At 47.0% G+C, this 27,827-nt stretch overlaps 1 protein-coding gene and 1 pseudogene across 2 annotated transcripts in view; one reads left to right on the forward strand and one right to left on the reverse strand.

The window, feature by feature from the left end:
* Window positions 1-27,827, reverse strand: part of WWC3 (WWC family member 3) — a 127,975-nt gene that overhangs the window by 62,111 nt on the left and 38,037 nt on the right. Inside the window, exons 2-5 of one of the 2 annotated variants that reach the window (XM_059050094.2) lie at window positions 24,302-24,411; window positions 20,565-20,768; window positions 10,362-10,438; window positions 9,079-9,158 (exon numbers count right to left, since the gene is read on the reverse strand). In XM_059050094.2, coding sequence (XP_058906077.1) covers window positions 9,079-9,158; window positions 10,362-10,438; window positions 20,565-20,768; window positions 24,302-24,411 — 471 coding nt within the window. Of the gene's footprint in view, window positions 1-9,078; window positions 9,159-10,361; window positions 10,439-20,564; window positions 20,769-24,301; window positions 24,412-27,827 lie in introns of those variants that run through there. The other variant, XM_067022972.1, reaches the window with a different exon arrangement.
* On the forward strand, window positions 795-5,901 carry LOC131748825 (V-type proton ATPase subunit G 1 pseudogene; annotated as a pseudogene).

A 27,827-nucleotide genomic window follows, 5' to 3' on the forward strand; every position in this document is an offset into this window, starting at 1 on the left:
CAAGAGAACTGGTCTGACAAAAGTAAAACCAAATGGATGCTTAAACACACATCTTAAAGAAAAGGGCTGCCAGGCCTCGAAAGATATTCCACATTAATACCACACATTACAACCTCCAAGAATGAGAAGTGTTGTTACAACTCTACCTTTTACATCACCAGCCCTGGCAGGGTGCCTTGAACGAACCTCACAAAGCTTCCGGCAGCTTTCTATCAGCAGCCGGTCCTGCGTGGAACGCCGGACCCGTCCCACGACGGGAACAACGCTCTTTTTGTTTCCGCCCCCATTTCTGTATGTTTTACTGTTATCTGAGGAGCGCTGGCCTTTTAGCACGGGCTGTAGCTTCTGTGCTACGGTAATGGGATACTGCTGGTCTAAGCCTGCGCCAACTGTGAACAATCCCGTTCTCTTCTGAAACCACTAAATCCCCTCGGACAGAAAATGCTAATTCCGAGACCTAATGCTGCCTCGTTGTGCTATCAAATGCTCCGCAGAGTGCAGTCACTCTCTTATTGCAGGAGACACACAGGCTTAACTTCATCACAGCATCCCAAAGCGGAAGAATGTCACCAAGCAATTAAAAGGCTCAAAGCAGAGAGGCTGACACGGGCTAAGAATACACCTCACGGAAAGTGGGTACTGGCGCGTTTAACGAGCACCCCTTTCTGTAATCTGAACAGCAGTGATAGAAATAGGATTTCTTAAAACACAATATAACACAGTAAGAAGCAGAGAAGGAAACGCTAGAGGGCAGTTAATAAGAAGGCACCTGGTCCGATGCAGCGACCTCCCCGATGTTCGCAGCCCAGGCCCTGGCCCAGGGGGTCCCAGTGTCCCAGGAGCAGCGCCGCACGGCCCCCGGGCTGGTCCTCTCACCCCACCAAGCCCTGCCCTGCACCCTGAGCTGGCTGCATCCCGAGGACCGAGTAGGGAACCAGGCCAAGTCCGCACCCTCGCACAGCGCGACACTAGACGAGGACACAAACAACAAGAAAGAAACCACCAGGTCAGGCAGCAGGTGTGGGGGTGGAGGGTGGGGAGAGGGCTGCCTTTTAGATACAGTGGTGAGCAGGGACCTTGGCGAGATGTCATTCGTCCAGAGAACTATGGAAGGGAGGGGACAGGCACGAGAGACTTGGGGAGAGAGTTCCAGGCACAAGGCGCTGCGAGTTGCAGTGCGGGGTGAGGCAGATGAGTGAGGGGGAGACTCGGGGAACGAGGTGAGAATGGGGGCCGACTCATCCGCAGTCGGGATCATATTCTAAGTGAGAGAGCCACCAGGGGCCATGCAGTGGAGACACTTTACAAGAAGCCCCATGGCTGGTGTGAGGACAAGGAGCCACCACGTCAGCACTCGGGGATGTTACAGGTGGCACGGTGGGAAAAAGCTCCAGTGGCACAGAAGCATGGGAAACTCAGGGGGAAGTGATGTTAAACGAGCTTCCTGGTTGCAGGACACCTCACAGTCGAACAGGAGGAACATTCCAGACGCCCAGGAGGTCTAGCGTCACTACAGAGGGAGCTCTCCCCCACCCACTGGCACATCCAGCATGTTCTTGGGCATCACCCATTTGGGAAGCTGCGGACATCCTCATTCTAGCTCCTCCCCCCTTGCCCCCGGGTGCTAGCCATGAGTTACATGAAGATAATTTTTCAAAACAAGCTTCAGAAACTTTGGGGCAGCGATACCCAGTAGCTCTCTCACTGGAAAAGTTTGATTTTTCTGAAGACTTTCATGACTTGTAAATGTTGCTCCTTTTTTCTTAAGACGTTTATAAAGGGCTTCAGGAGAAATGCAAATTACAACGACACTGAGACACTCTCTCTCACTGATCAGACTGGTAGAAATGCAAAAGCGTGAGTGACAACACGTTCTGCTCACCACGCAGTTGGAACAGGAACACGCATCTACTAGTGGTGGGAATTCAACATGGTGCCACGCTCCCGAGGAGAATTCGGCAATATCTAAGAATACGACCAATGCCTTTACCCTGTGACCCAGGAAACCCACCTTCGAGAACTTATCCTGAAACCTCTTGTGTCTACACGGGCACAGCATTAGGTGAAAAGCTGATGGGAAACATTATAAATGGATGTATCAGGCTGACAATGCCAGACCCCACTGATAAGCTTCACACCACACAAAAAAAGAGACAACCAGAGAGTACGCACCTCCTGACCGAAAGGAAAAGAAAATGAAACTGAACTTGAGTCAGATCAAGCCTCTCGGGTTAATGACACCCGTCTACATAAATAGCAGGGGACAGAGGAGCGTTTGAAATGACGCCGTGCACGTTCACACAGCAAAATTCAGTATCGGGGCAATTCTTTGGGACAAGCAAAATAGTTTCTTCAACAAATAAGATGTCAGCAGGAAGAAAGGAAGGAAAAAAGAAAAAAGGAGAGGAGGGTAGAGATTAAGAGACACACTAACCAAACGTACGGTGTGGACCTTGTCGGAACCCGGACCCAAACAAACCAGAGAGACGGGAACACTTGCTGGAGACGGGACAACAGTAAGAGATTACTGCTAAGTGGCACAGGTATTATAGTTATGTTTTCAAAAGGAGTCCGTTACTTTAGGAGAGACATTTATGGATGAAATATGACTCTGGGATTTGCTTCAATAATGCGGTAAGAGCTTGGGCGATGCGTCTGTGTGACAGACAAACAAGACTGGCCATTGTATGGTTAGCTGTTGAAGCGGGGAGAGGGGTACAGAAATGTTCCCTTATACCATTCTCTCTACTCTTGTGTATATTTGACATTTTCCATCATTAAAAGTTTATATACATTATACAGACACACATGCATTCTATCATTAACCCAGAGAATACGTTCACAGCCAGCTCGAGCCCATCTATAAAAATTAACATACATAGACTTAAAAAAAAATACAAAAGGTTCTTTTTTCCTCACTTGGACCCGAGCGTAATGATGGATTTCCTTGCTAGCCAGGAAAGTTCACCAACATAAACAAGTCGAGTTTAAAATGTTATAAGTAGCCAAACTCTCGGTGAGGTGCTCTGGAAAAAAATACACAGGCTATTCTGGGAAGCAAGAACAGCAGAAAATTTTCTGGAGGAAAACCCAGGGTCTCGGCCTTAAATCGATGTTGGAAATAATATCTGAGAAGCCCATTTACATGTAACAGCTCACGTATTATCTGTGCTCAGAGTTAGGATTTTACAGTAGGGGTGGGATAATCACATTATCGATGCTTACCAGAGGTTTTCCAAATTTCTCAATAAATACCTGTCTGCATGATTTGATCCAAACACAAGAGCCAATCTGCAAAACCAGATAAATAAAGAGGCTGCTTTCATCTCACACATGGCCTGTGAAACTCAGAGGAAGGTATCAGTCTACTTTTCACTGGCAAAGCGTTTTAAGCACGGCACAAGCACCCTTGTTGCCTCTCCTTCCCGTGAGCTCGTGTCACAGCATAGAGTGACCGACCATTTGCAGTGACAACACAGCAACCAACTAAAAGCTGCCTCTCGACGCAGCTCCATCTGGAAAGTTGGGCTGGGTCCCCCAGGACCAAGGCCAGGTCCAGAACTTTCCCTCAGGCCACCCCTCAGCCTCCACTGGGGAGGGTGGGTATCCAGCACGGAGTGAGGACCGTCCCCTTGGCAGGGGACATGTTTACCATCGCTAAGGATTCTTGCTAAGGAAAGCAGAAAGAAGATCAAACAGCACTGGCCCTTCTCTCTGCAAGTGCACAACTCATACTCCCCTCCGGCTGCAGGTGTAAAGTTATAACTCTTCCCAGACCAGCTTCTGCTTCCCGTCCAATAAACCTGGAGAAACTGAGGCCACCTTTTCCTAGTCTTAAAATTTCCTTGACTATAAGAGATGAATTTACTTCCTAGCAATGCTAAGGGGAAGGGATTTTCTCTGTCACCTGAGCCCTGACATCTTTTATTTCTGAGAGTGTTCAGTCTTAAGCTGACGTTGCAATATAACCATTGTCTTCACATAAAGAAATGGAAGTGGCCAGAGTGATGGAGGCCAAGCAGAGGAAAAGGCACTGGGCCCAGCAATCCTGATATAGAAGCCAGAGCCAGCGGGGAAAGGTGCCGGCCAGGGCTCCCCTCTGAGGCTCGGGGATCCCGTGTGACCTCAGTGCTCCTGAACCACCCGGAAACCCGATCACCTGCACCAGAGCTTCAGCGAGTGAGAGTCAGATTAACTGCATGAGGCCCAGCATGAAAAGTCAGTATTATCGGGCTTCCCTGGTGGCGCAGTGGTTGACAGTCCGCCTGCCGATGCAGGGGACACGGGTTCGTGCCCCGGTCCGGGAAGATCCCACGTGCCGCGGAGCAGCTGGGGCCGTGAGCCGTGACCGCTGCGCCTGCGCGTCCGGAGCCTGTGCTCCGCAACGGGAGAGGCCACGGCAGTGAGAGGCCAGCATACAGGGGAAAAAAAAAAAAAAAATCACTATTATCTAGAGACGCTGGGAAGTCTTGATTCGCCCTGGTGAAGAGAGAAAGCCACAGTGTGGCCAAATGAAAGAAGGAAATCAACCTCCAATTCAACTGGACAGTCCAAGCAACTTGTGAAGACCTGCCAAATTAAATGATTTGCTTCTGCTTATTTCTGATCCAGCCCTTTAGCAGAAGTGACACAGGAGGGCACGGCCACAGTGCACAGAGAAGCACCCAGCAGGCATGGGAGCACCTGGAGGCGGGCAGGGCTGTATGGCATAAAATCACAGAACAGGTATTGCTGCGCCAGGAAGCACCACAGCAGATAGACAAAATGGGCAACAAAACCAGTAGCCGATATTGAAAATGCAGCTTGATTTAAGCAAAACTTTTTTAAAAAGCTGTACTGTTCAGTGCAGCTCTATTTACAATCGCCAGGACATGGAAGCAACCTAAGTGTCCATCGACAGATGAATGGATAAAGAAGACGTGGCACATATATACAATGGAATATTACTCAGCCATAAAAAGAAACGAAATTGAGTTATTTGTAGTGAGGTGGATGAACCTAGAGTCTGTCATACAGAGTGAAGTAAGCCAGAAAGAGAAAAACAAATACCGTATGCTAACACATATATATGGAATCTAAGGGGGAAAAAATGTCATGAAGAGACTAGGGGTAGGACGGGAATAAAACACAGACCTACTAGAGAATGGACTTGAGGTATGGGGAGGGGGAAGGGTAAGCTGGGACAAAGTGAGAGAGCGGCATGGACATATACACACTACCAAATGTAGGGTGGATAGCTAGTGAGAAGCAGCCGCGTGGCACAGGGAGATCAGCTCGATGCTCTGTGACCACCTAGAGGGGCGGGATAGGGAGGGTGGGAGGGAGACGCAAGAGGGAAGAGACATGGGAACATATATATATATGTATAACTGATTCACTTTGTTGTAAAGCAGAAACTAACACACCATTGTAAAACAGTTATACTCCAATAAAGATGTGGAAAAAAAAAAAAAAAAAAAGCTATACTGCTTGAGCGGCTGGGTCAACGGACCCAAGGGGACAGTTAAGCCAATTTAGGCTGCTCTCTGCCGCCTTGGAATCGCCACCACCACGGCCAGTCAGTCGTAGGGCATACAGCAGCTGCTCCAGTCTGAGAAGCGGGCCACCAAGGAGGTGGCCGAGGACCACAAGCAAAAGAACTGGAGGCTGAAGCAGGCCAAAGCAGCAGCCCGGGCTGAAATTGAACAGTAGCGCCTGCAGAGGGAGGAGTTCAAGGCCAAGGAGGCCGCGGCTCTGGGATTCCACGGCAGTTGCGGCACTGAAGTGGAGGACCCCCAGGAGAAGATGACCATCCTCCAGACCTACTTCCGGCAGAACAGGGATGAAGTCCTGGATAACCTCTGGGCCTTTGTCTGCGACATCCAGCCAGAAATCCACAAAAACTACCACAAAAACAGATAAAGGAAGAAAAAAACCGCCTGTTGTTGCATGGATTGGCATTTTCGATCCCTTCATGGAATAGGAAGCTTTAGCAAGGCTTGAGTTACAGTCTTGCGAAAAGTCATTAAATTATTTCTGTATGTCATATAGTAGGTCCCTTCACTTTTCGCAGAACAGCAAATCTAGCTTCTTTGTACAAACTTAGAGCTTATCCAAAGATTTTTATCTTTTTTTAAAAATTTTATTTATTTATGTATTTATTTTTGGCTGTGTTGGGTCTGTTGCTGTGTGCAGGCTTTCTCTAGTTGTGGTGCGCAGTGGCTACTCTTCATTGTGGTGCGTGGGCTTCTCATTGTGGTGACTTCTCTTGTTGCAGAGCACGGGCTCTAGGTGCACAGGCTTCAGTAGTTGTGGCTCGCGGGTTCTAGAGCGCAGGCTCAGTTGTTGTGGCGCACGGGCTCAGTTGCTACACGGCATGTGGGATCTTCCCGGACCAGGGTTCGAACCCGTGTCTCCTGCATTGGCAGGTGGATTCTTAACCAGTGCACCACCAGGGAAGTCCCAAGATTTTATCTTTTTACCTCATATTTCTTGGAAATTTAATGGGTATACATTGCCTGTTTTCCTATGCCTTTTCGCTCAAGCAGCATATATATCAATACTGACTTTCTCTTTCTTAGATGTAGTTTAAAAAAAAATTTCTTAAGAAAGAGATGCATTTTTTTCCCCTAAATCTTTCTTGAAGGTCAGGGGCTTTACCTATGAAAAAGTAGTAAATAGTTCTTTGTGACCTATGTGATGCAGCAGCCAGCCTTAAAATAGTCCTTTCCGGCTAAGAGTTAGAATAATGGATACTAGTATCATTGTTTGGACTGCTTTTAGTTTCTCTTAATCAAAATTACTAGATAATAGTCCTACTATATAGCACAAGGAACTGTATTCAATATCCTGTGATATATGATAATGGAAAAGAATATGAAAAAGAATGTATATATGTGTATAACTAAGTCACTTTGCTGCACAGCAGTCATTAATTAACACAACACTGTAAATCAATTATACATCAATAAAAAATAAATTTAAAAAATTACTAGATGATGGAATTCAAGAAACTGTTACATGTATGTTACTACTTGGTGTACTGAAAATCATTTAAAAGTAAAGACTCTCTGTCATGCAAAAAAAAAAGAAAAAAAAAAGAAAAGAAAAAAAAAGCTGTAGTGACTAGGGATCATTAAAGAAACTCCCATTGTAGATCCAAATCACCAGAGAATGCGCGCGCATGCACGCACACACACGCGCTGCTACAGGTAGTGGTAGAGAAAGCAAAAAGCTGACTGTAAGGTTAAAAGCCCGCAGCTCATGCTAAGCACGTGGACGGCTTACCAAACCCTGCCGCATGGGGGACTTGCAGGGCGCATGGCAGTGTCTCAGGGCCAGAAAAGCCAAGCCCCTCCAGGCAAGACCCAGCTCACCTTTCTATTGTGCCTCCCTTGGTGTCTATAATATGTCCTTGATAAAAAGCAGACAAACGAATCATGAACCAAGCTAATCCTGGGTGATTAACAAAGTGAATGTCAACCTCATGTTAAACAACAGGGTTTGACGTGCCCGTTAATTACCCTTTATATGAGGTGGGATCATTACCTTTGTCAAACACATTCTGTGTTACCTCCCTTTAAAGAGTAATACTGCAATCACATTTGACACACTGTCATTGTGTCTGCACACAGGATGCAAGAGAGTGGCACGCTGCCCACATTTACCAAGAAATCATAGCCACGTGGATTCCTGCCATTTGCTGAAGTCTGACTATGTAGCAGGCACTGCCCTCGGACAATTTAGCCCAATGATCACTGCTATGGACTGAATGTTCATGTCCCTCAAACTACATATGGTTAGCCCTAACCCCCAGTAGGATGGTATTTGGAAATGGGGCCTTTGGGGGTGATTAGATTTAGATGAGGTCATGAGGGTGGGGCCCCATGAAGGGATTAGTGTCCTTAAAGAAAAAGAAGAGACACCAGAGACCAGAGCCCCCCACCCCAAAACAGGACCACGTCAAGACACAGCAAAAAGGCAGTCATCTGATAATGAATTTGCCAGCGCCGTGACTCTGGACTTCCAGCCTCCAGAACTGTGAGAAGTAAATGTCTGCTGTTCAAGTCACTCAGTCTACAGTATTTTGTCAGAGCAACCGAGCTACGACAGTCCCCACTGACACATGAGAAGAGTCACCACAGAAGGTATGAAGCACAAGCCCAAGTTCAGCAAGTGAAACCAGGCTCTGAATCAAAAGGGAACATACTTTGGACCAACCAGCATACAATGCCCTTTCTTAGGAAAATTAATTCTTTCAGACCACCAATATCACCATTTATAAAATAACTCCTGTTCACTGAATTTGCTCACTTCATATAACGCACGAATGACAAGAACTGCACCCCCAAACTCTTAGTAGGGATAAAGTCCTAATTGTAAAGATGTCAATTTTATAGCAGGAAGACCTATAGATCAGGCTGCCCAACAGAACGTACCGTGAGGATGGAAATGTTATCTGTGCTGCCCAATGCGGTGGCCACCAGCCCAGTGGTCCTCAACTTGGGACAAACGTGCCCTCCAGGAAATACACGGCAATATCTGGAGACATTTTTGGCTGTCACAACTGGGTGAGAGGGTGCTACCGGCATCTAGGGGGTCAAGGCCAGGGGTGCTGCTAAACACCCTCTGGTGCACAGGACAGCTGCACCACAAACAGTTATCCGGTCCAAAATGTCACGAGCACTGAGGTGGAGAAAACCTGCACTAGTCACACGTGACTGAGCATTTCAGATGTGGCTACTGAGACTGGGGACTAAACTTTAAATTTTATTTAACTTCAATTAATTTAAATTTTAGAATTAAAAAATTTAAGAGACTAAAACTAACAAAACAGGAATTCAAATGTAAATAGCCAAGCGTGTTTCAGACAGCACAGCTATCAAGAATGTGTGTAAATATAAAATAAAGGTCTTATTTCCCAAGGAAATAAGAACAAAGTATCTTCAGGGAAAAGAGAGATCTGATCCTTAGGATTGGCAAATAATAAGCATAAATAAAAGCATAAAAGTGAACACCCATGAAGCTTTAGGACACATGTCCCGGCACCAAACAGGAAATCGCAGGGAAACTCTCCCTCTGTCACTGCAGGCCACTCACTCTTGCAGGGTCTCCACCCCCTTTTCTTTGTACTGCAGTTCTTGCTTCATCTGGGTCAGCTCTCGTTTTAATCTGGAAAGCTAAAGACAAATTACATTTTTTTTCCACAAAAAGAAGCTGTGTAAAATGATTTCTACAGATGTTAGCATTGTCATCTAAGTTTCTGACTACCTTGCAATTCACGGGGTCACCCATTCTCTCCATGGCCTTCCATCCCTGGCGTATCAAACAGCCCTGGCGTATCAAACAGCCCTGGCATATCAAACAGCCCTGGCAGAGGGGCCGGCTCGCTTAGACACAAAAGGCCCGGGTCACGAACAGCTTTCTACCACGTGACGCCCTGGAACGAGCAATGATTTTCTTTTTCAAGGTATTGATTTACACATTGCAATGAGCAAACTCTGTCATATTTTTTTCATCCTCTCTTCTGCTTACTACCCACAGATCCCACCTAGGAAACCCTGTTGCTCAAAGCATGGCTTCCCACTACCTGGAAGTCAGTCGCCTGCTCCCACTACCTGGAAGTCAGTCGCCTGCAGTGCTTATTTAAACAGGTGCTAGGACCCACTCCAGGCCTTGTTAAAACTTGGTGGGGGCGAGGCAGGGGGTGTCTGGAGCTCACAGTTTGAACTGACGCCCCAGGTGTTTTTCGTTGGTGTACTAGAATGTGAGAGCCACGGCACTAAAAGAGACACTCTAGTTTAGGGACTGAGACACCAGGACAGGAGGCTTGGCCTCTCAGATGTCTCCCATCACCCCCACCCAGACACCCAAGACAAGGAGCTGAAGGGATGGAACATGGTGGCACACAAAGAACCTGGCACCACTGGCAAGGAGCACCAGCAGCTTCTGGTCAAACGCCATGGCAGGCAAGATTCCTCTGGGAGTAGAGCCACCAGGGAAAAGCAGCAGACGCTAAAGCTGATGAGGGCCAGGGCCGGCAGCCCCGCTAATACAGGGAAGCAGCCCTCTGAGCTCAGGACCCAGTGTCACCAAATCTTTCCAAACGGGAGGGGAATCTAGCCCCATAAAACACACTGAGGGATACAGGTGATTTTTTTGTTAGATGGGCTGAGGCTTTAAAATGAAACTTTTCCCTTCCTATCGGAAAAAAAAAAAAAAGTGGAAAGTAAAACCAAATGTGGTAATAATTCATGAAATGGAAAATCTTACTAAAATATGGGTGTTATATACACTGGCCACCATAAAATGAACCATGATAAGTGATGTTACATAAAAAGACATACAGGGCTTGTAGTTGTGAAAATATTCGTTTTACTCACCCTATCCCGACGACTTGCTATTTCTGCTTTAATTTGGTATGGGTCGTACTTTGTATTTGTTGAATATCCGAAGAAGGCTAAACAGAAGGAAAATATTTTATTTCATAATGGATCCTTTAAAATAAATAAATACACATAGATAGGAACTTCTGATTCACCATATTAAGTAGTTAATTCTCAGTCTCAGACTTCCAAGTTGGCGCTGCCTCCTGAAGAATTAACATTTTACAACCTTGAATCTTGATGTTTGATTTTTGCATGAGGCCCTTCTACGTGATTCCACATAATAAAATATATGGCTATAGGTAAATCAAAACTCTGTTTACGTCAACTGCAAAACTACTAGGGTTAAAAACCATATATACACGGGGGGAGGGGTACGGTTATGGCATAGAAAACTATTCTAACTATGTAAACAGTACATACAGTATGAACCCATTTTTACTTCCTTTTACAATGCACGCACCCATGGAAGTCACTGGAAGAAAAGAACCCAAAAGTTGACTGCTATTCTCAATGGTTTCACTGCAAAAGATTTTGTATTCACTCTCTTCATATCTATAGTCTCCACATGAACGATCTTTGACATAAGAAAGAAAAAAAAAAAGCCAAAGATTTGTAAAATGAAAGAGACAACTTTCTAGTCACATATCAGTATCTGGCAGGCCTGAGGAAAAGCTATTCTTCCACGCTGTTGGTTCCCCGAAAGCTGAAGCAAAGCACCCACACTGTGATTCTAAGCAGCTTGCTTTTGAGGGATGTTTAGCTAAATCACATCGCATAGATAAATGCTTTCTTCAGTGGTGCAACACACATGATGTAAAGGCTTTTAACAGACACAGCATCGTGATTACAGACGGCTAATACCTGGGGGTGAATGAGGAGCACTCAGCCGTCCAGTTGTGTGCTAAGTACAGTCAGCCAAGCCCCCGCCACTGTCTCAGCAACTGCAGCAGCTTGCGGCTGTTTCTTTCTCTTTTTTTTCTTTCTTTTCTTTTTTAAAATTAATTTTTATTGGAGTATAGTTGCTTTACAATGTTGTGTTAGTTTCTACTGTACAGCAAGATGAATCAGCTATACATATACATATATATCCACTTTTTTTTTTTGGATTTCCTTCCCATTTCCGCCATTTCTAGTTTCTATCACCCCATCCACCTCTCTGCATCCGTTTTTCTTGATGCTTCTGTCTCCTTTCTCTTAGGCCTTGGAGCTGCAGTGACTTGGTTCCTGTCCCTTCCCGAGTTGTGGAGGCTCCTCTTTCTTCATCTGAGAATCACGCCACACTGGTGTAACCTGCCTCCAGGTCATTTTCTTTAGTTTCACCTGCTCAGAAGACCAATCAGCAGGGCCAGCATCCATTCTTTTACTCCTTTGATCTGGGTACCAAAGGCTGTCATTCAGGTAACTTACATGTCAACACCTAGAAACTAGTTTATAATCATCTCCTGATTTCATATTGGAGAAGTTGACTCCAAGCCATCAAGTGGGGCTTCCCTGGTGGCACAGTGGTTAAGAATCCGCCCACCCAGGCAGGGGACACGAGTTTGAGCCCTGGTCCGGGAAGATCCCCACATGCCGCAGAGCAACTAAGCCTGTGCGCCATAACTACTGAGCCTGCGCTCTAGAGCCCGCGAGCCACAACTACTGAGCCCACGTGCCACGACTTCTGAAGCCCGCGTGCCTAGAGCCCGTGCTCCACAGCAAGAGAAGCCACTGCAATGAGAAGCCCGCGCACCACAACGAAGAGTAGTCCCTGCTCGCCGCAACTAGAGAAAGCCCGTGCATAGCAACGAAGACCCAACGCAGCCAAAAATAAATAAATAAATTTATTTTAGAAAGCCATCAAGTAGTTTAAACAGCAAGAGTATTTAATATCCTCAAATAGAACCACATCCTCAAATAGAACCACATCCCAACTTAATTTGAGCTGTTCAGATATCTCGTTTTTAAAAAAATACAGTTCTGGGGCTTCCCTGGTGGCGCAGTGGTTGAGGGTCCGCCTGCCGATGCAGGGGACACGGGTTGGTGCCCCGGTCTGGGAGGATCACACGTGCCGCGGAGCGGCTGGGCCCGTGAGCCGTGGCCGCTACCCCTGCGCGTCCGGAGCCTGTGCTCCGCAACGGGAGAGGCCATGGCAGTGAGAGGCCCGCGTGCCGCAAAAAAATAATAATAATAATAAACAGTTCTATGGAAAATCTAGTACTCTAAGCCCCAGTCAGGATTTCAAATTACTAGAATCTATTGGAAATAAATATCTGGAGAAGCTGTTTGCCAAATTTATCTCAAATGTTCTTATATTTGGAATTCTAATCTCTCAAAATCACAGAGTAAAATGTTTTTTAAATAGAATTCTTTCTAAGACAAAGAATGTTTATTTCCAAATCCTAGAACCTCCATCTTGCCTGACTCTTTGGTCTCATTTAAGACCAGTAATGAAAGCAACACCTCAAACAATGCCCTTAAGAGGCAGAAGTTATTTCTATAAAATCTCCACATTAAACTCCTGGGACTTAAGTTTCCCAAGCCTGAGCTTAAGGGGCTTCCACTGGGGCCCAGACAACATGCAAATAAGCCTAGGGCTTGCTGACTTCTTCCACGTGGGGCCACCTTGCAGCTGAGGAAGACAACGCCAACAGTTACCACCTGGGATCTTGCCCATTCCGGGTAGAAAGTAACCCCACCACCCAAAGTCCAGGGAAGTTGACTGCAACGTTAAGCATCAGTAACAATGATCTGAAATCGTTGCCCAAACTCCTTCTGTCTGTGCAGTTTCATCGGGAAAATTCGCAAAAGAGCCTTGAAGTGCACGCTGGAGGTGTAGTGGGTACAGATGGACAGATACACGGCAACCTGCCCCCAGTTCTCTCCTGAGTAACTAACAGAGCCCTGAGGCACTTGGGCGTCCGCCCCTCCCCCAGGACACTCAGCCTGGACCAGTCCTGGAGGGGGATCCTGATAAACCACGACATCACTGAGCTGCCCAGTCCACCAGTGGGGAGGCCCACCACCCCCTGGAGGACGCTGCTAAGTGACAACGACAGCCTTATTGTCCAGGCCGAGGGGAGTTAAGTCTTTTCTGCTACTTACAGCTGAAAACAACCTAAATGGTAAAAGGTTTTACTTATTGATACCATTCATGTTACCTTTGCCACGGTCTCTAAAGCTGTGGAGTCCAAGGAAAAGCTCAAGACTCTGGGCCCCACTTTTAATGGCACGTACACCACAACACTTAGGAAAAGAAACATCTTCCTCCGTTCAGACACATCTCCAATCTCAAGGTTTAGGGTAAATACGAGGCTTTCACCTCTGAAGCTTTCTTCTCACTTGAAGAGTTTGAGTGGGCAGAGCTATTAAACAGCTTAAGGAGGCCACTCAGGCCTACAGCATTGCTTTGGATGATATAATAAGAAGGTTATAGCTGAACTGGACCTCACCAGTGTAAATTACTATACCTTGCCATTACAGGGTAACTGTCACATTTATTTCATCTAGCCTCATAAAATCTTGGTGAGAGATGACGATTATGTTTCCCCACTTTATAAATGAAGGCTGAGTGTGTAGTGGCTTGACCTACATTGTGCCATCGGTCAAAGAGGGACTTCTGTCTAGAACTTGGGCACCTGTGGTCAGATTAGCTTTTCCAATTTAAGAAGAAATGGCCCTCCGGCTCCCCGGTGAGCAACAGGAGAACTCAATCTGTGTTATTTAGCACTCAAAAGGCTGCAGACCCCAGTAATTACTTTGGATTTCGATTTTATGGGTTATTAAAAGGGGGAAATGTGTCCATGTCTGTCTCTGTCTCCATCTCCTCTTACACACAGGGCTCCTCTGGACCGTGAGAACCCAAGATCGCCCCAGGCGGATGACATGCTTTCAAAGAGGGTAGTCCTTCTCCAAAGACATCCTCTGGGCAGGCAGACGGCTCCTTAGGGCCAGGTGTATGCCTTCCAGGCGTCGGCACTGCAGGGAGCTGCTCGAGGGAGCCCAGGAGGACTCCGGCACAGAGGACAGCAAGCCTGGACAGTTTCTGTGCTGACAGGTACTAATTACCAGAGCCTACCAAGGCATGCCTGTAAACAACCGAGGCCAACTAAAGAGGGCATGACCTCTTTTTTTAAGGCATCAGAAGCAAAGGAACAAAACAATCAAACTAGCCCACTGAGAGGTAACCTACAGAAGTAACACAAGAGCCCACCAAATCCAAACCAAGAAGTCCCTCTCTAGGGCAGACGAGGAGATCTGGTAAACATGTGTACTCTGCGACAACCTTCAAGATTGAGTCCTGCCAACTAATACCTGGGAAGGTGCTGCGTGAGCCATTTTTTTCCTGCCTGCTCCAACATACCTGCGTGCAGGAAAACGAAGGGCTGAATGGATGGACTGTGGCCCTTATCCTCAGCTAGGCAGGAGATGAGAAACCTTCAGCACGGAAACAAGGGAAGACAGTCTTTGTGGGATGGGCCTGGAGCCTCAGAAAGAATGCGGCCCGACAGAGGACTGATAAGGTCAAGCTTCCCCACCGCCTGAGCCAGCCGGAGCCAGGAATGCAGGGCGGGTCAGCGCTTTCTCACCGGAGATAAGGCTGACTATTTCCCAGGCACCCGAAGAGACTTTGGCTGTAGGCTTCTGGGAGCTCCCAGGAGCCAGGGTGACAAACAAAGTCCTACTCCTGCTGCTGGAAGAAAGGATCACAATCAGTGGATCTCTCAACTCTGGGAATCCCCTGGGGAGCTTTAAAAAAAACGTGTCTGGCCCCGGCCAAGGCCAATTAAAGCCAAACCTCCAGGGGTGGCAGTGGGGCCCAGACAGAAGAGTTTTTAAAAGCCCTTCGGGAGATTCCTCCAGTGCAGCCAGGGTTGAGAACCACTGGTGCAGACTCTTCTGCAAAGGACCAAATAGTAAATATTTCTGGCTTTGTGGGCCATACACTCTTTGTCTCAGTTCCTCAACTCTGCCACCGTAGCTGCTATAGACAATGGGTAAGTGAACGGACCTCGCTAGGTCCCAATAAAAGTTTATTTACAAAACGCCCAGAATGAACAGGATTCAGCCTGGGGGCCAAAACTTGCTGACCTGTGGTTCAGACTATAATTTACCCCAAGCAAGAATTCCTTCTAAAAGGTCCTGCAAGCGGTCATATACTTCATCTGAACGCGTCTGGAGGCCAGAGTTTCTCGGGAACAATGAAAAAGTTTCTGAAATAACGAATGTATTCAGTGTTTAAAAAGAAGGCAAAAAAATAAATTACTTTAAAAATAAAAATCAAAAATAAATAAAAAGAAGGCAAACAGAAGAACACACTGCAGTGAAGAAAGTAGGAGAAAACTCTACAAAATGCAGCTGCAGAGAAAGTACTGGGTGCGTCTTAGAGACTGAGTCCTTTGTAGTGAAGAGTTCCATGCCAGGGTTCTACAGAGCATGGGACAGGACTGGGCCCCAGGCAGCCATAAGCGAACAGAACTAAAGCAGAGTTGGGGTCTTAGTCTCATGTGGATGTGTGTGCTCAAATCCAGCACAGCGTGACTCTGTTTTGGTCAGAGACAAAAAAGTTAAGGCTTGGATATTCTCAGGCACCAGGTGGCCCAACACTGACACAAAACCTTTCCTCTCCAATGAACAGAGTTTCATTCTGATGACTTGCATAACTCGGGGGGAAATCTGTGAAAGGTGTGGAAGAGAGCACTTCTCCCGCCCTTGCCCTCCCCCATGCCCTTCTGCTCCAATATTGGAAATGACTTGCTAGTGAATTCCTCTGTTTACAATTATTGCCGCATTCTCCCCTGCGATCAGCCGTCCCCAACACCAGGCGCTAAGGAAATATCTGTTGAAAACTAAATGACTAGTTTAGTGATCCCACTATGGGCCACAAGAAAATCAAGAAGCAGAAGGCGTTCTGCCTTCCACGTGCCCCTTCAAGTGTTGTGAAATTGCCAGACAACTTGTCAATTTATAATGGGTCCTTATTTCCAGGTAACTTGAACAATGGGAGGGCAGGCTGTTCCAAAGCCACGATCAGTTCTTCTGAGCTGACTCTTCCAGGTCTCGGAAATACTACACAGCACTGAAGCCTAGCTACACAGAAAGATCTGGGTTCAAATCCAAGGTCTACCGTTTACTAGGGATGTAACCTTCAAGAAGTAACTTAGCCTACCCAATATTGTTTCTGTGTGTACACCGAAAATAACATTACCATGTTACAACGCTTCATGATGTTGCTATCACAACAATGCAAGAAAACACTAGCCCATTCGATGTTGGTTCCTTTCACTTGGAGTCACTGTCAATGAAGGAAGTAATGGGAAATAAGTCCAAATCTCCCTGTTCCCAGTACCCGAGAAGGAGCCCTGCTTTACATGACTAACAATGTGAGCGATCTGGGTTGTGCCAGACCCAGGTGGCCAACTGGAGCCCAGGTGTGCCGTGGATCCTGCCACCAGCAGCTCCTGATGTGGGCCCGGACCTCTGTAGGAGACATCTGTTAGAGCACAAGCCACCAGGATCATTGTCTTGAACTTTAACCTGTGGCCAGAAATAGTTGATTTGAGTCATATCTAACAGAATGATCCTCAGTGAAGTTCAGGTTAAATGGCAAATTGAAAGAGCTTGATCAGAAACCCCAGGGATAGCAGCAGCTTGATCAAATGCTTGAATTAGTTCCTAGCTTCCTTTTGTAGTCTTTTTCCCTGAGGAGATAGGCTCCAGCGAGAGCCACTGGCATCTCCAGCCCTTCGTGAAAAATGGCCTAAGCTGGCCTCCAATGCCACCTGCACGAGTAGAGGCAGAGACCGCGTCTACGCAGGGATCTCTCATGGGTTGGGGAGTGGAGTCTCATGGTAGGATCTCAAGTCAACAGCACAGAGTCTTCACCTTCCTTGACTCAAGGTTTCCTCAAACATGACTTCAAAGACAGCATCTCAAGTGTTTCTTTTTTACTGGGCATTAAGAAAATTCTACGGAGCACAGGAAGAAACAAATTGAGTGCAATTCCCTACTTGCCCAAACGTCAACCGAGTGAAAAGCCCATGGAAATACAAAAACTGCTGCTGAGGGAAGTCCCGGCTCCAGAGGACTGTAAGTTCTGGATGCCCTTACCCTCTAGGCTCCACGTTGCTATGGGACTCCTCCCCTCGGGCTGGGCGTAGAATCCGATAGGCTGCAACTAGGTGTTCTTATATTTGCATCCTCGAGGGCTCCAGCCCCGAGTCCCCACACTCACTGCAACTGAAGTCCTGGCTGCACCAGCACAGTAACCAGTACATAAGACACACCTTCTCTTGATGAAATTTGTCCTTTCAATGACTGGCAAGAAACTTCCTGCCACGTTTTCCTGATATGTGCTTCTCCCATCTTAGAAAGACTGACTGGAAAGCCTCTTTGGAGACCTAACCAAACCTGACCATGGAACAGATGAGGTGCCTACAGGCTACTGGGAAGAAATACTCTATTAGGTTGAATCACACGAAATTGCCAATATTTGGGCCTTTTTAAGCTACAAAAATGACAGTTTTATATGGTTCAATCTACTTCTACCAAGTAACTTTTGGAAAGGTTTAGAATCGCTAACTATATGCTTTCAGAAACAGTTATAAGGCAATGCTTTAGCCAAGTGTGACCTCGAGGCACCAAGTCCACGAGATCACTTGAAAGAGATCATATGCTGAGCCACGAAAGTCATCTGAATAGATATCAAAAGATCAAAATCTTATACATCTAGTCTCTGACCACAATGGAATTAAATTAGAAATCAACAACATGATACCTTTAAAAAGTTCCAACAACTTACTTTTTTTTTTGGCCATGCCACTCGGCTTGCAGGATCTTAGTTCCCCGACCAGGGACTGAATCCGGACCCTCAGCAGTGAAATCGAGGAGTCCTAACTACTGGACCACCAGGGAATTCCCCCAACAACTTACTGTTACAAAAACCCATGGGTCGAGAGAGAAATCACAAAGCAAACGAGAAAATATTATGAACTGACTGAAAATGAAAATACCAAAATTTGTGGGATGCAGTTAAAGTAGTACTTAGAGGAGAATTTATACCTTTAGAGGCTATGTGAGAAAAAAGAGAGGTCTGAAATCAATGGTGTAAGCTCCCAATTTAGGAAAGTAGAAAAAGAAGAACAAATTAAAGCCAAACTAAGTAGAAAGAAGGAAATAATAAAGAGGACAAACCAAAAAAACCAGAAAACAGATAAGAAACGGGGGGCGGGGGGAAGAAAACCAAAAGCCAGTTCGCTGTAATGCTACACACAATCAATAAACATTGAGCTCTGGTGATTAAGACACAAATTATTAATATCACAAATAAGAGAAAGGACACCAGCTCAGCGTCCAGACATTGAAAGAATCATGCAGGAATTCTACGAAAAACTTCATAAACTTGACAGCTTGGATCAGCGTTCAGCAGATTCCCCGTGGGCCAAATCCAGCTTGTTACTGTTTTTATACTTTTATCAGAACAAGCCACACACATCATTTAGGTACCATCTCTGGCTGCTTTTGCAGCCTAACAACAGGGCTGAGTAGCTGTGTCTAAGATCATATGACCTACAGAGCCTAAAACACTATCTGATCCTTTGCAGAAAAGCTTACTGATTTTTGGATTAGATGAAAGAGACGAATTCCTTGAAGCACACAAATACCAAAACTGATTCGAGAAGAAACGGGAAAATCTGACTAGCCCTGTATCTATTAGAGGTATTGAATTTGTAGTTACAAACATTCCCACAAAGACCTCCAGGTCCAGATGGCTTTTCTGGTGAATTCTATCAAACTGTTAAGGAAGCATTAATACCAATCCCAGACGAACTTTCCAAAGCCTGGGGAGAAGGGAACACGTCCCAATTCGTTCTGTAAGGCCAGTATTATCCTGATACCGAAATCAGAGAAAGACATTACAAGTAAAGAAAACTAGGAAGAGACCAGACTTTTCTAAAAACTAGCACTGAGCTGACCCATCACATTCTGATGGACAGTTAAAAAGAAACAAACAAGAAAAAAAAACCTAGTACATACCAATAGCTGAAGAACAAGAGATGAAGCAGCCTGGAAACAACATACCATCATACCTGAGCCTGCATTCTCTCATGGCACATGGAGACACAGCTATCTCAATTCCTGCTACAGGAGGCAAAGCCCACCTCCACTGCTCTCTTCTTCACAGCTTGTACACTGCAGTGAAAAAGATGTTTGGCCCCTTGGCCTCAACTCCATTCTGACCTGCAAAACGGGATAAAGCTTTGACCACGTCTTTAACGTTCAAAGCTGTGTCACCAGAGCCAAATACCTGGCAACATGGCAGTCACGTCACAGGTAAGTCCCTCCATGTCTCAACCAGACTTCGGTTTTTATACAATAAAACCTGGCAGTACCAACTTCATACACTGTCCCCAAGCTCACCGGCACGCAGGACAGTCATGGCCGCAAGCACCTGCAGTGGGCGATTAAGCGTGACAACTGTCGGGAAGGGACCGGCTCAGGCAGTGACTGACTGGGTCAGTAACCAGAGGCTTCGGCTTCTGCGACTGGACCCGATTCCTTCAATTCCTGAGCATCTGCTGAGTCCTCCTGAAACAGGAGGCCACGTCCGGCAGGCTCCAAAACTTGGAGGGGTTCCCTTTGGAAGACGTCAGTGTGCGCCCACCTCACTTGAGGGGCAGACAGAGTTCCCCCACCTTCAGTGTCTTGCCCAAGGAAGTACGCTACAAAGAGACAGGGGCTTGACATGTGTGGAGGCTCCTGAATCTTTCCATCCAGGACCAACACGACCATCGTATGGACTTCCCAGGGATCACCCCAGACAAGCAGGAATAACGGCAGAGAGGTCTGGGTGAAGCCCTTTTCCACGCTGACAAACAGAAGTCAGGAGGTTATTTCGCGTCACTACCTGAAATGTGCCTGTTTATTTTCTCCCTCCCCCACCTGCGTGGAAGCCCCGTGAGGGCGGGGCCTCTCCTGTCTTGGGCTCCCCCGTGATGCAGTGCCTGGGTACAAGGCGGACACTCGATCAACGTTTGCGGAAGGAGCGGTAGTGAATCACCATCGGATTCCAGCATGGAAGGCTGACTACCTAACAGTTTGCGATTCGAAAATTTAGGAAGCTGTCTTGCCTGACTCAAGCTCAGTGTCTGCAAAAAGCCTAGCAGAGAGACGGCTTTGGAAGTCACGCGTGTTAACCGCGGGGGACGGTCAACTCACAGCTGGCGTACGAGCGGCCGTCATCCTCGCACATCTTGTGCAGCTGCTGGTATTCCTCCTGGGCCAGCTCGAAACGCTGCTGCTTAATCTGGTAGATTTCTTTCTTGGCATTGAGGGCCTCCTGGGCTACAATTAAATACTCCTTCAGCATCCGCTCCTGCTCCCGCCTCCACTGTTCTCTGGGGTCCTCGATCTGGGTAAGCTCTGAAATTGAAAGGGTAAGAACATAAGGGACTTCTAAGTAAAATCTTTACATTGACCAATAATCATGCAGTGATATGACTAGTCGATAAGAAAATTAATTAACTACCAGGAGGTACATTACGGAAGCATCTATAAAACGAACCTCCCGGAGTGGGGATCACCTCCTATTTACACACCCATGCTTGGGACGAGAAGAAAGCTCTATAGACACGCAATAGCGCCACGGAGGGGAAGCCGGTACCAGGCAACTTGTCACACTCTAAGTAAATGCTGGTGGACGTGAACCCAAAGGAGGGCATCCCTGGCAAACTGAGACACGTGTCCAAGCTTCCTCTCCCTGCCTTCTTCAAGCCGGGCTGCGGTGGGCTCTGCTGTCCCCGTGACTGACTCACTCCCCTTCTCCCACCTCCCACGCCAGACTGCGTCCTTCTGCATTCTTCGCGGACTTCCCATAAATCCCTCATTTTCCGCTCTGGCTCTCTCACTCTACCAGCTCCGGCTCCAACCCCTCCCCTGAGCGCCCATCCTTCCCCTCCTCCTCCCTCCTAGAGGCATCTCCACCTGGATGGAGCAAAGTAATTCTGAGTCACTCGTCCAAAGCAGAACTCATTCTCACACAAAGCAAAGGAAGCCACGCTGACGAGCGCCTGCTTCTCCCGCCTGCCCCTCGTTGTAAAGCGCCTTCATCTGGATCTACCCACCGAGCCAACCTGGGACTCGCCCGCAGAGAACTCCTGCTCCTTTCCCCACGCAGAATATTCCATGCGTCATCCAGAACTGGCAATTCCTGCCCCTGCGTACAATAGTGGCTGACGTACGCCTTCTCGCCTTCTCCCCTTAGTTCAGTCAGGCCCTGACGATCTCTCTCCAAAAACACGCAGGCTGCCTGCCTCATCCCCACCAAAAGCCATCCTCCGCGCGCTCACCAAAGTGCCCTTCCCAACTCTGCTTCCGGTTCTCTAACACGTGGCCTTTTTTAAAGCACACGGTTGTGCCTTGGCGTGATGAAATGTTCTGGAACTAGACAAGAGTGGCAGCCGGACAACACTATGAACGCAGCAAATGCCACTGAACTGCACACCTTTAAACAGTGAATTTTACGTTCTGTGCATCTCACATCAAAATGGTTAAAAAAGTAAATTTTAGGGCATCTTGCCCCCATACACACAAGAGCACCTGCTAGGATGTTTCAAGTAAGTCCTTCCTTTTAAAACCCCCTCCCAGCAACATCCCCTACCCGGCTTCACGCTGCTACCCCAGGGCCCCTCCTAGAAAGCCTCTCTGGGCCTTAAAAGCTCCCATGGGGAAATAAAAAACAAAGACAACAAAACTCGGGGTCCTGACCTAGCCCCGGAGTCCAGATTCAGTGGGCTGAGAGGACGCGGGCAGAGTCACAGCTGTTATAAGTGCCCGGATGCCTCTGACGTTGATTCAGCCACGAGACTCGCCCCGGCCGACAGGCATCGTGCGCACTCTGTCCGGTGCACCCGAGAGCCTTGGGAACGTTGAAGGCGATCCACGCAGGGTCCCTCGCCTCTCACCATCAATCTGCACAGCTCCCACTTAATATCTGACTCCCCAGCCTCTGTGCCTTTAGAGAGCTTAAAGCTGTGCTGTCAAGAGTTACATTCTCAGGAGCAAGTTTTCTGGGATGGGGTCTCTGGCCCATGTACAAAGTGTTACAATAATAATCTTTTTTGTTCCTGGGGAAAAAAAAAGAGTTGGGTTCTCTGAAGGTCTCAGAGGGAGGAGGTGGTATGACGCTGGAGCTGATGTCTTCAGCCACATCCCCCATGGTGCTGGGTCATCTGTTATACTCAAGGTGGCCGGAAGAAAGTCCATGGTGATTATTCGGTTTTCGGGTTCATGGCCAAGTCCAGCGTGTCATGTCGAATCCTTAGGGTGGAGTCTGGGTCTCACTTTCCTGTGTCTCCAGGGCCTCAAGAGTGGCCAGCACACAGAGGTGCTCTGTGACACTTGCTGTGACTCAGCCAGCAGGAGAGCAAGGCACACCAGCGGCAAAGAAGGGGACACAGAGGGAGGAACAAGCGGGGTTTACGAGAGACGAGCCAGAATGGGTCAGTCCTGGGCCTCGGCGGCCGGTAGGGGGCTTCCAGAAAGGTCGTGTAAGGCGGATGCCTGTGCCGTTCAGCACTGCCGTCCGGGCCCAGAGAGGCTCACAGCACGGGGAAGGTGGCCCGGAAGGCCAGACAGCCCGGCCGCACGCAGCCCAAGGGCACCGGGCCAGCCGGGCCAGAGGGAGGGCGGCGGACCCACCCGGAAGCCCTCCTGCCACTGGCATAACCGCCGAGGAGGGCAGCAGGGCCAGGGCGGCACTCACCCCCCTGCCCCATCCCTGGGTAAGAGCCACAGTCGCGTGAAGGCTGAGTGTGCGGACCGGAAACTCCCCTGCTCCAGGACCCAGCCAGGACGCCTCGCCATTCAGGGTTCCAAACGTTGAACTCCGGAGGCCGGCCGGCAAGTGACAATGCAGGAATCAGCCCTAAAGATACCAGCCCGGGTGGGTCACACTAAGGGGCCAGGCGGAGCCATGGGACTGAGCGTGGAAGGAGCTTATCACTCGCATGCTGGGCACCCCGCCCCCGGCCTCCCCCGCACTCAACAAATTGAAGGACAGAAAGCACACCAAGGGGAACTTCGTATCCCCAGTAGTAATGACAACGACAGAAACACTAGGCAGTTAGAAGGAAAAGGGGGGAGTGAAGAAATGTGAATCTGAGAGAGAAATGGGTCCCCAGCTGGTCCCTGAGGGAGGAAGGCTGAGGAGGTGGCGGAGAGCAAGGAGGGCGGGGCACAGATGCTGCACGTGAAGCAGGTGGCTCAGCCTCTTCGGGGGGCCGTCCTGGGCACTGCACGAGGGTGAGCAGCATCCCGGGCCTCCACCCACCAGAAGCCGGGGGCACCCTTACTCCCAGGCATGACCATGAAAAATGCCCCAGCCACTACCATGTGTCCCTGGGAGGCAAAACCAGCCCCAGGTGAGAACCACTGCTCCCAACAATTCTACCAAGAAGGCCGGCATGGTCAAGGACCCATTATTTTAGCTGCGGTCTCTACATCATTTTCTCCCCTCACAAAGCTCCAAAAGGCTTGGTATATTAAAGTTAAAATCAAAGGGATAAGGCAAAATGAAGTTAAGGTAACCACTTGGGCATTTATTGTTCCAAGAACTTGTAAACTTCACTCTGCAAGAAACACCCTTCTCATTTTGAGAGCGATTTCTATTACTAAACTGCCTGGGAAATTTATTCCTTCTATTAGGTATTCAAACTCTGCATTCCACATACTCCATGCAGTCCTGAGCAACACACAAGCCCAGGTAGCTATACAACTGCTTCACTTTTTGAAGAACTCAGCTAATCAACACTTCCGATGACATTTATAAAAATCCAGTTTAATGCTGCATTGGAGGGTAACAATTGTTTCACTCTACAAAAAGAGTTCCTAGCATCCCTGGGATCAATATGAAAAGTCATTCATATGTAACAACTGAAGTGTGCCACTCTACTTACTATTTATGTGGTCCATGTAATAAATTCCAATTTGTTTATCATATACAGTTTCCCATCCTAAAGGAAGTTCATCCCCAACACAGTCGGCAAAGGTCAATGGCTTTGTTATCCTGCAAAATAAAATTATGAAAGCAAATTTGAAAGTGAGGTCAATTTCATGTAAGTTTGCTGAATCGACTCTAAAATTCGGTTTCAATACAAAATTATTATCTAATTGACTGCTTTTGCCCCAACTATTTACTTGGAAAATTAACTCACTGGCTTTGCCTAAATAATCATCAGTAACAATATCAGTACACTCACAGTTAAAAGCATTACTATCTCACAGTGCAACTTTAAATACCAGCTAAAACAGATATTGACAGTTACAAAACAGGTAAAACAAGCATGTTCTTCCAAGCTGTATGTTTAATGAGGTGATGACAATGGAATGTCGCTCTGCCACAACAGGAGAGCACCTATGTTCCCATTCCCTGACAAATGTTCCCCCCTCACAACTTTCAGTTTCTGTACATTACAGCTTAAGTGTATCTAAAATGTATTTGTAAGTTTCATCTACCAGTGGTCATAAGTGAAGGAGTTAAATGTTAACCACTGACCAAAGGCAAAAAGCCAAACAAGCATGGTAACAATACGAGGAGATGCCTACTAAATACTGCCTGTATTCTTTACACAGTAGGAATCAGAAACTGCAAAGGATCCTCTTTGTTTTCTGCAGAAAAACAACAAAAGCACCTTGTCTACAGACATTGCTCCTTGAAGTAAATCTGATCAAGGAAAGCTTGGCTCGACACAGATAGATAAAGGAAAGGTTTTCCAGATGGGTTTAAGTAGAACCTCCCCCACCCCTACACCCCATGATCACATTGATTGACAAGACAGCTGTGGCATAAAACAAGCCGCCCCTATAATCGTCTGAGTCCAGGCAGCTATCTATTCAGTTGTCTCTATAAATGCACACTGACTGGTATGCATGGGAATCTGATAACCTAAATTTCACTAACTCAGTCTTCCCACATCTCTGTTCCAGTCTCCGGCCCCAGAAAAGTGAGACACCACAACCAACGCCAAGCCCCACAAGACCAGTATGAATTTTGAACATGTTATTTCCCCAAACTGGCTCGACAACAAAGCTCTGTCTCTCCCAGTAGGTTTTAGAAATTGATAAACACTATCAGAACGGCACTGATTGAACTCATCTTCGTTTTAAACATAATGATTTTAAGAAGTTAGAGCCAATATCAAAACAGAAATACATATACAGAAGGTAAAACACACCATGGAAATCCTCTCAAACATGATGTGCTCAAAACCCCACGACATCACAAGATGAGCCTACTGCATAGTGTCGGTCCCAGCCCCAAACACCAGCGTCCGCAGCACGGTTCCTGTACGGGTCAGGAATGGTGTGGTGGTGGCGTGGTTCCAAGTCAAACAGGTAATGGCAGGCTGTTGTGCGTGACTCAAGTCCTGAATGGGACCAAGCCACAACAAATGCTACCTGAAGAGAAACTGAGTCCTGAGCACAACTGTGCTATTCTAGATTCATGTATAAGCCTAGAGAAAGATGCCCAAGCACAGGCACATTCTAAGCATCTTGACATACATGATCTCATTTAGTAGACAAATATAGGTGGGAAGGGCTTCCCTGGTGGCACGGTGGTTAAGAATCCGCCTGCCAATGCAGGGGACACGGGTTCGAGGCCTGGTCCGGGAAGATGCCACATGCCGCGGAGCCACTAAGCCCGTGAACCACAACTACTGAAGCCCGTGCGCCTAGAGCCCACGCTCCGCAACAAAGGAAGCCACGGCGATGAGAAGCCCGCGCACCGCAACGAAGAGTGGCCCCCGCTCACCCCAACTAGAGAAAAGCCCCGTGCAGCAACGAAGACCCAACGCAGCTAAAAATAAAATAAATTAATTAAAAATGTGTGTGTGTGTGTGTGTGTGTGTGTGTGTGTGTATATATATATATATATACATATATATATATATATATATGTGGGAAGCCTGACCTTCTAGCGCTGCTGAGCCAAATTCATTTACTTTACAACTCATAACTGTTATAAAACTATTGCAAGTTCACACTTTTCAATTTTTTATCCAATAAACAACGCAAGTAAGTAAAATAACACTTCCATACTCTTTCTTCTAAAAATAAACTGACACATCTACCATTTTGGTAAATTTTATTTTGGCCTGATATAGAAACCGTATGTCTCTGATTCCACTTCTCTAAACAGAGCACGGACTTTGCATGATCATCCACAGACTCAGTACTTCGAAGCAAGCAGATGAGGAGTCCCGGCTCTCGGAGTCCAGCTCGCACCACGAGCAAGGAGAAGTTATCAAGTCCTTGCTGTTGATCTCCTCTGTCCACAGGGCTCACACTTGGCGACTGTTTACTCACTTGACAGCAGTTCGAACAGGCTCAATGAAGAAGTTTTCCAGCTCCCAAAAGACAGAAGTGGTAAACTAGAAGGCAAGGACAGGGGGCCCTTGGGCAGGAAGAAGGCAGCAAAGGAAGCAGCTGACAGCAGGGAGAAACGCCCACCCCCTGGCTTCCTCCATTACACCGTGAAACATCTACGCTTCACCCGCCTATTTATCAGGATGGCACGCCCTCCAGACTTCCAGACAGCTGTAACTTCATTGTATGTAGACAAATTTTGGCATGATTTTCAATAAGAGCATTGAGGAGATCTCAATTTATTGTCCTGTCACCCACGGGTATGCCAGTCCAGGCTCTTGAGTTCTCATCTCCCCAAAAACTTGATGCTAGATTTTTCCCAACTCCTTCCCATGGTCACTACACACAGACCCCAGGGTATTTTTGTTTCTGTTACACAAAGTTTAGGAAATACACCTAAATAGGAGAGAAATGTCCAAGCATACCACCACTCAAAAACAACCATTATTCCTATTTTGATGTGTCTTCCTCCATCTTTTTTCTGTATGTTCTTTTTATTCGTCTTTTTCTGATAGTCATGATCATACAGTATACACAATTTTCTCCCCTGCCTTTTTCACTTAACTTTGTAACATGTTTACTTAATAATTCATACCTTGAGTCTCCAAAAATTACTCAAGATGGCCTAACACTATAGCCTAAGGATTCTGTCCCCGCTTGTTATAAATTATTTGTAAACATCACCTGGAACACCTGAATAGATTAAGCTCCTTGAGAACAATTACCCTGTCTCAGCTGCCTTTGAACCCCCAGCACCCAGTCTAAGAATAAATAACTTGCATTTTTACAAACAGTTCGTTAAGGGGATTAATATGTTTTACCTAAGCACTCTCCTACTATTGATAGCTACACTATTTTCTAATTTCCACTAGTGTAAATATGCATGAGAGCTGCTTTGGAAAACAGTTCAGCAATTTCTTAAATATATAGTTAAACACAGAGTTTCCATATGGGTCAGTAATTCTACACCTAGGTGTATAACTAAGAGAAACGAAAACATATGTCCACACAAAAGAATGTCCACAGCAGCATTACTCGCCAAAGCCAAAAGGTGAA

The sequence above is a fragment of the Kogia breviceps genome, chromosome X, assembly GCF_026419965.1.
Source record: "Kogia breviceps isolate mKogBre1 chromosome X, mKogBre1 haplotype 1, whole genome shotgun sequence".
NCBI lineage: Eukaryota > Metazoa > Chordata > Mammalia > Artiodactyla > Physeteridae > Kogia > Kogia breviceps.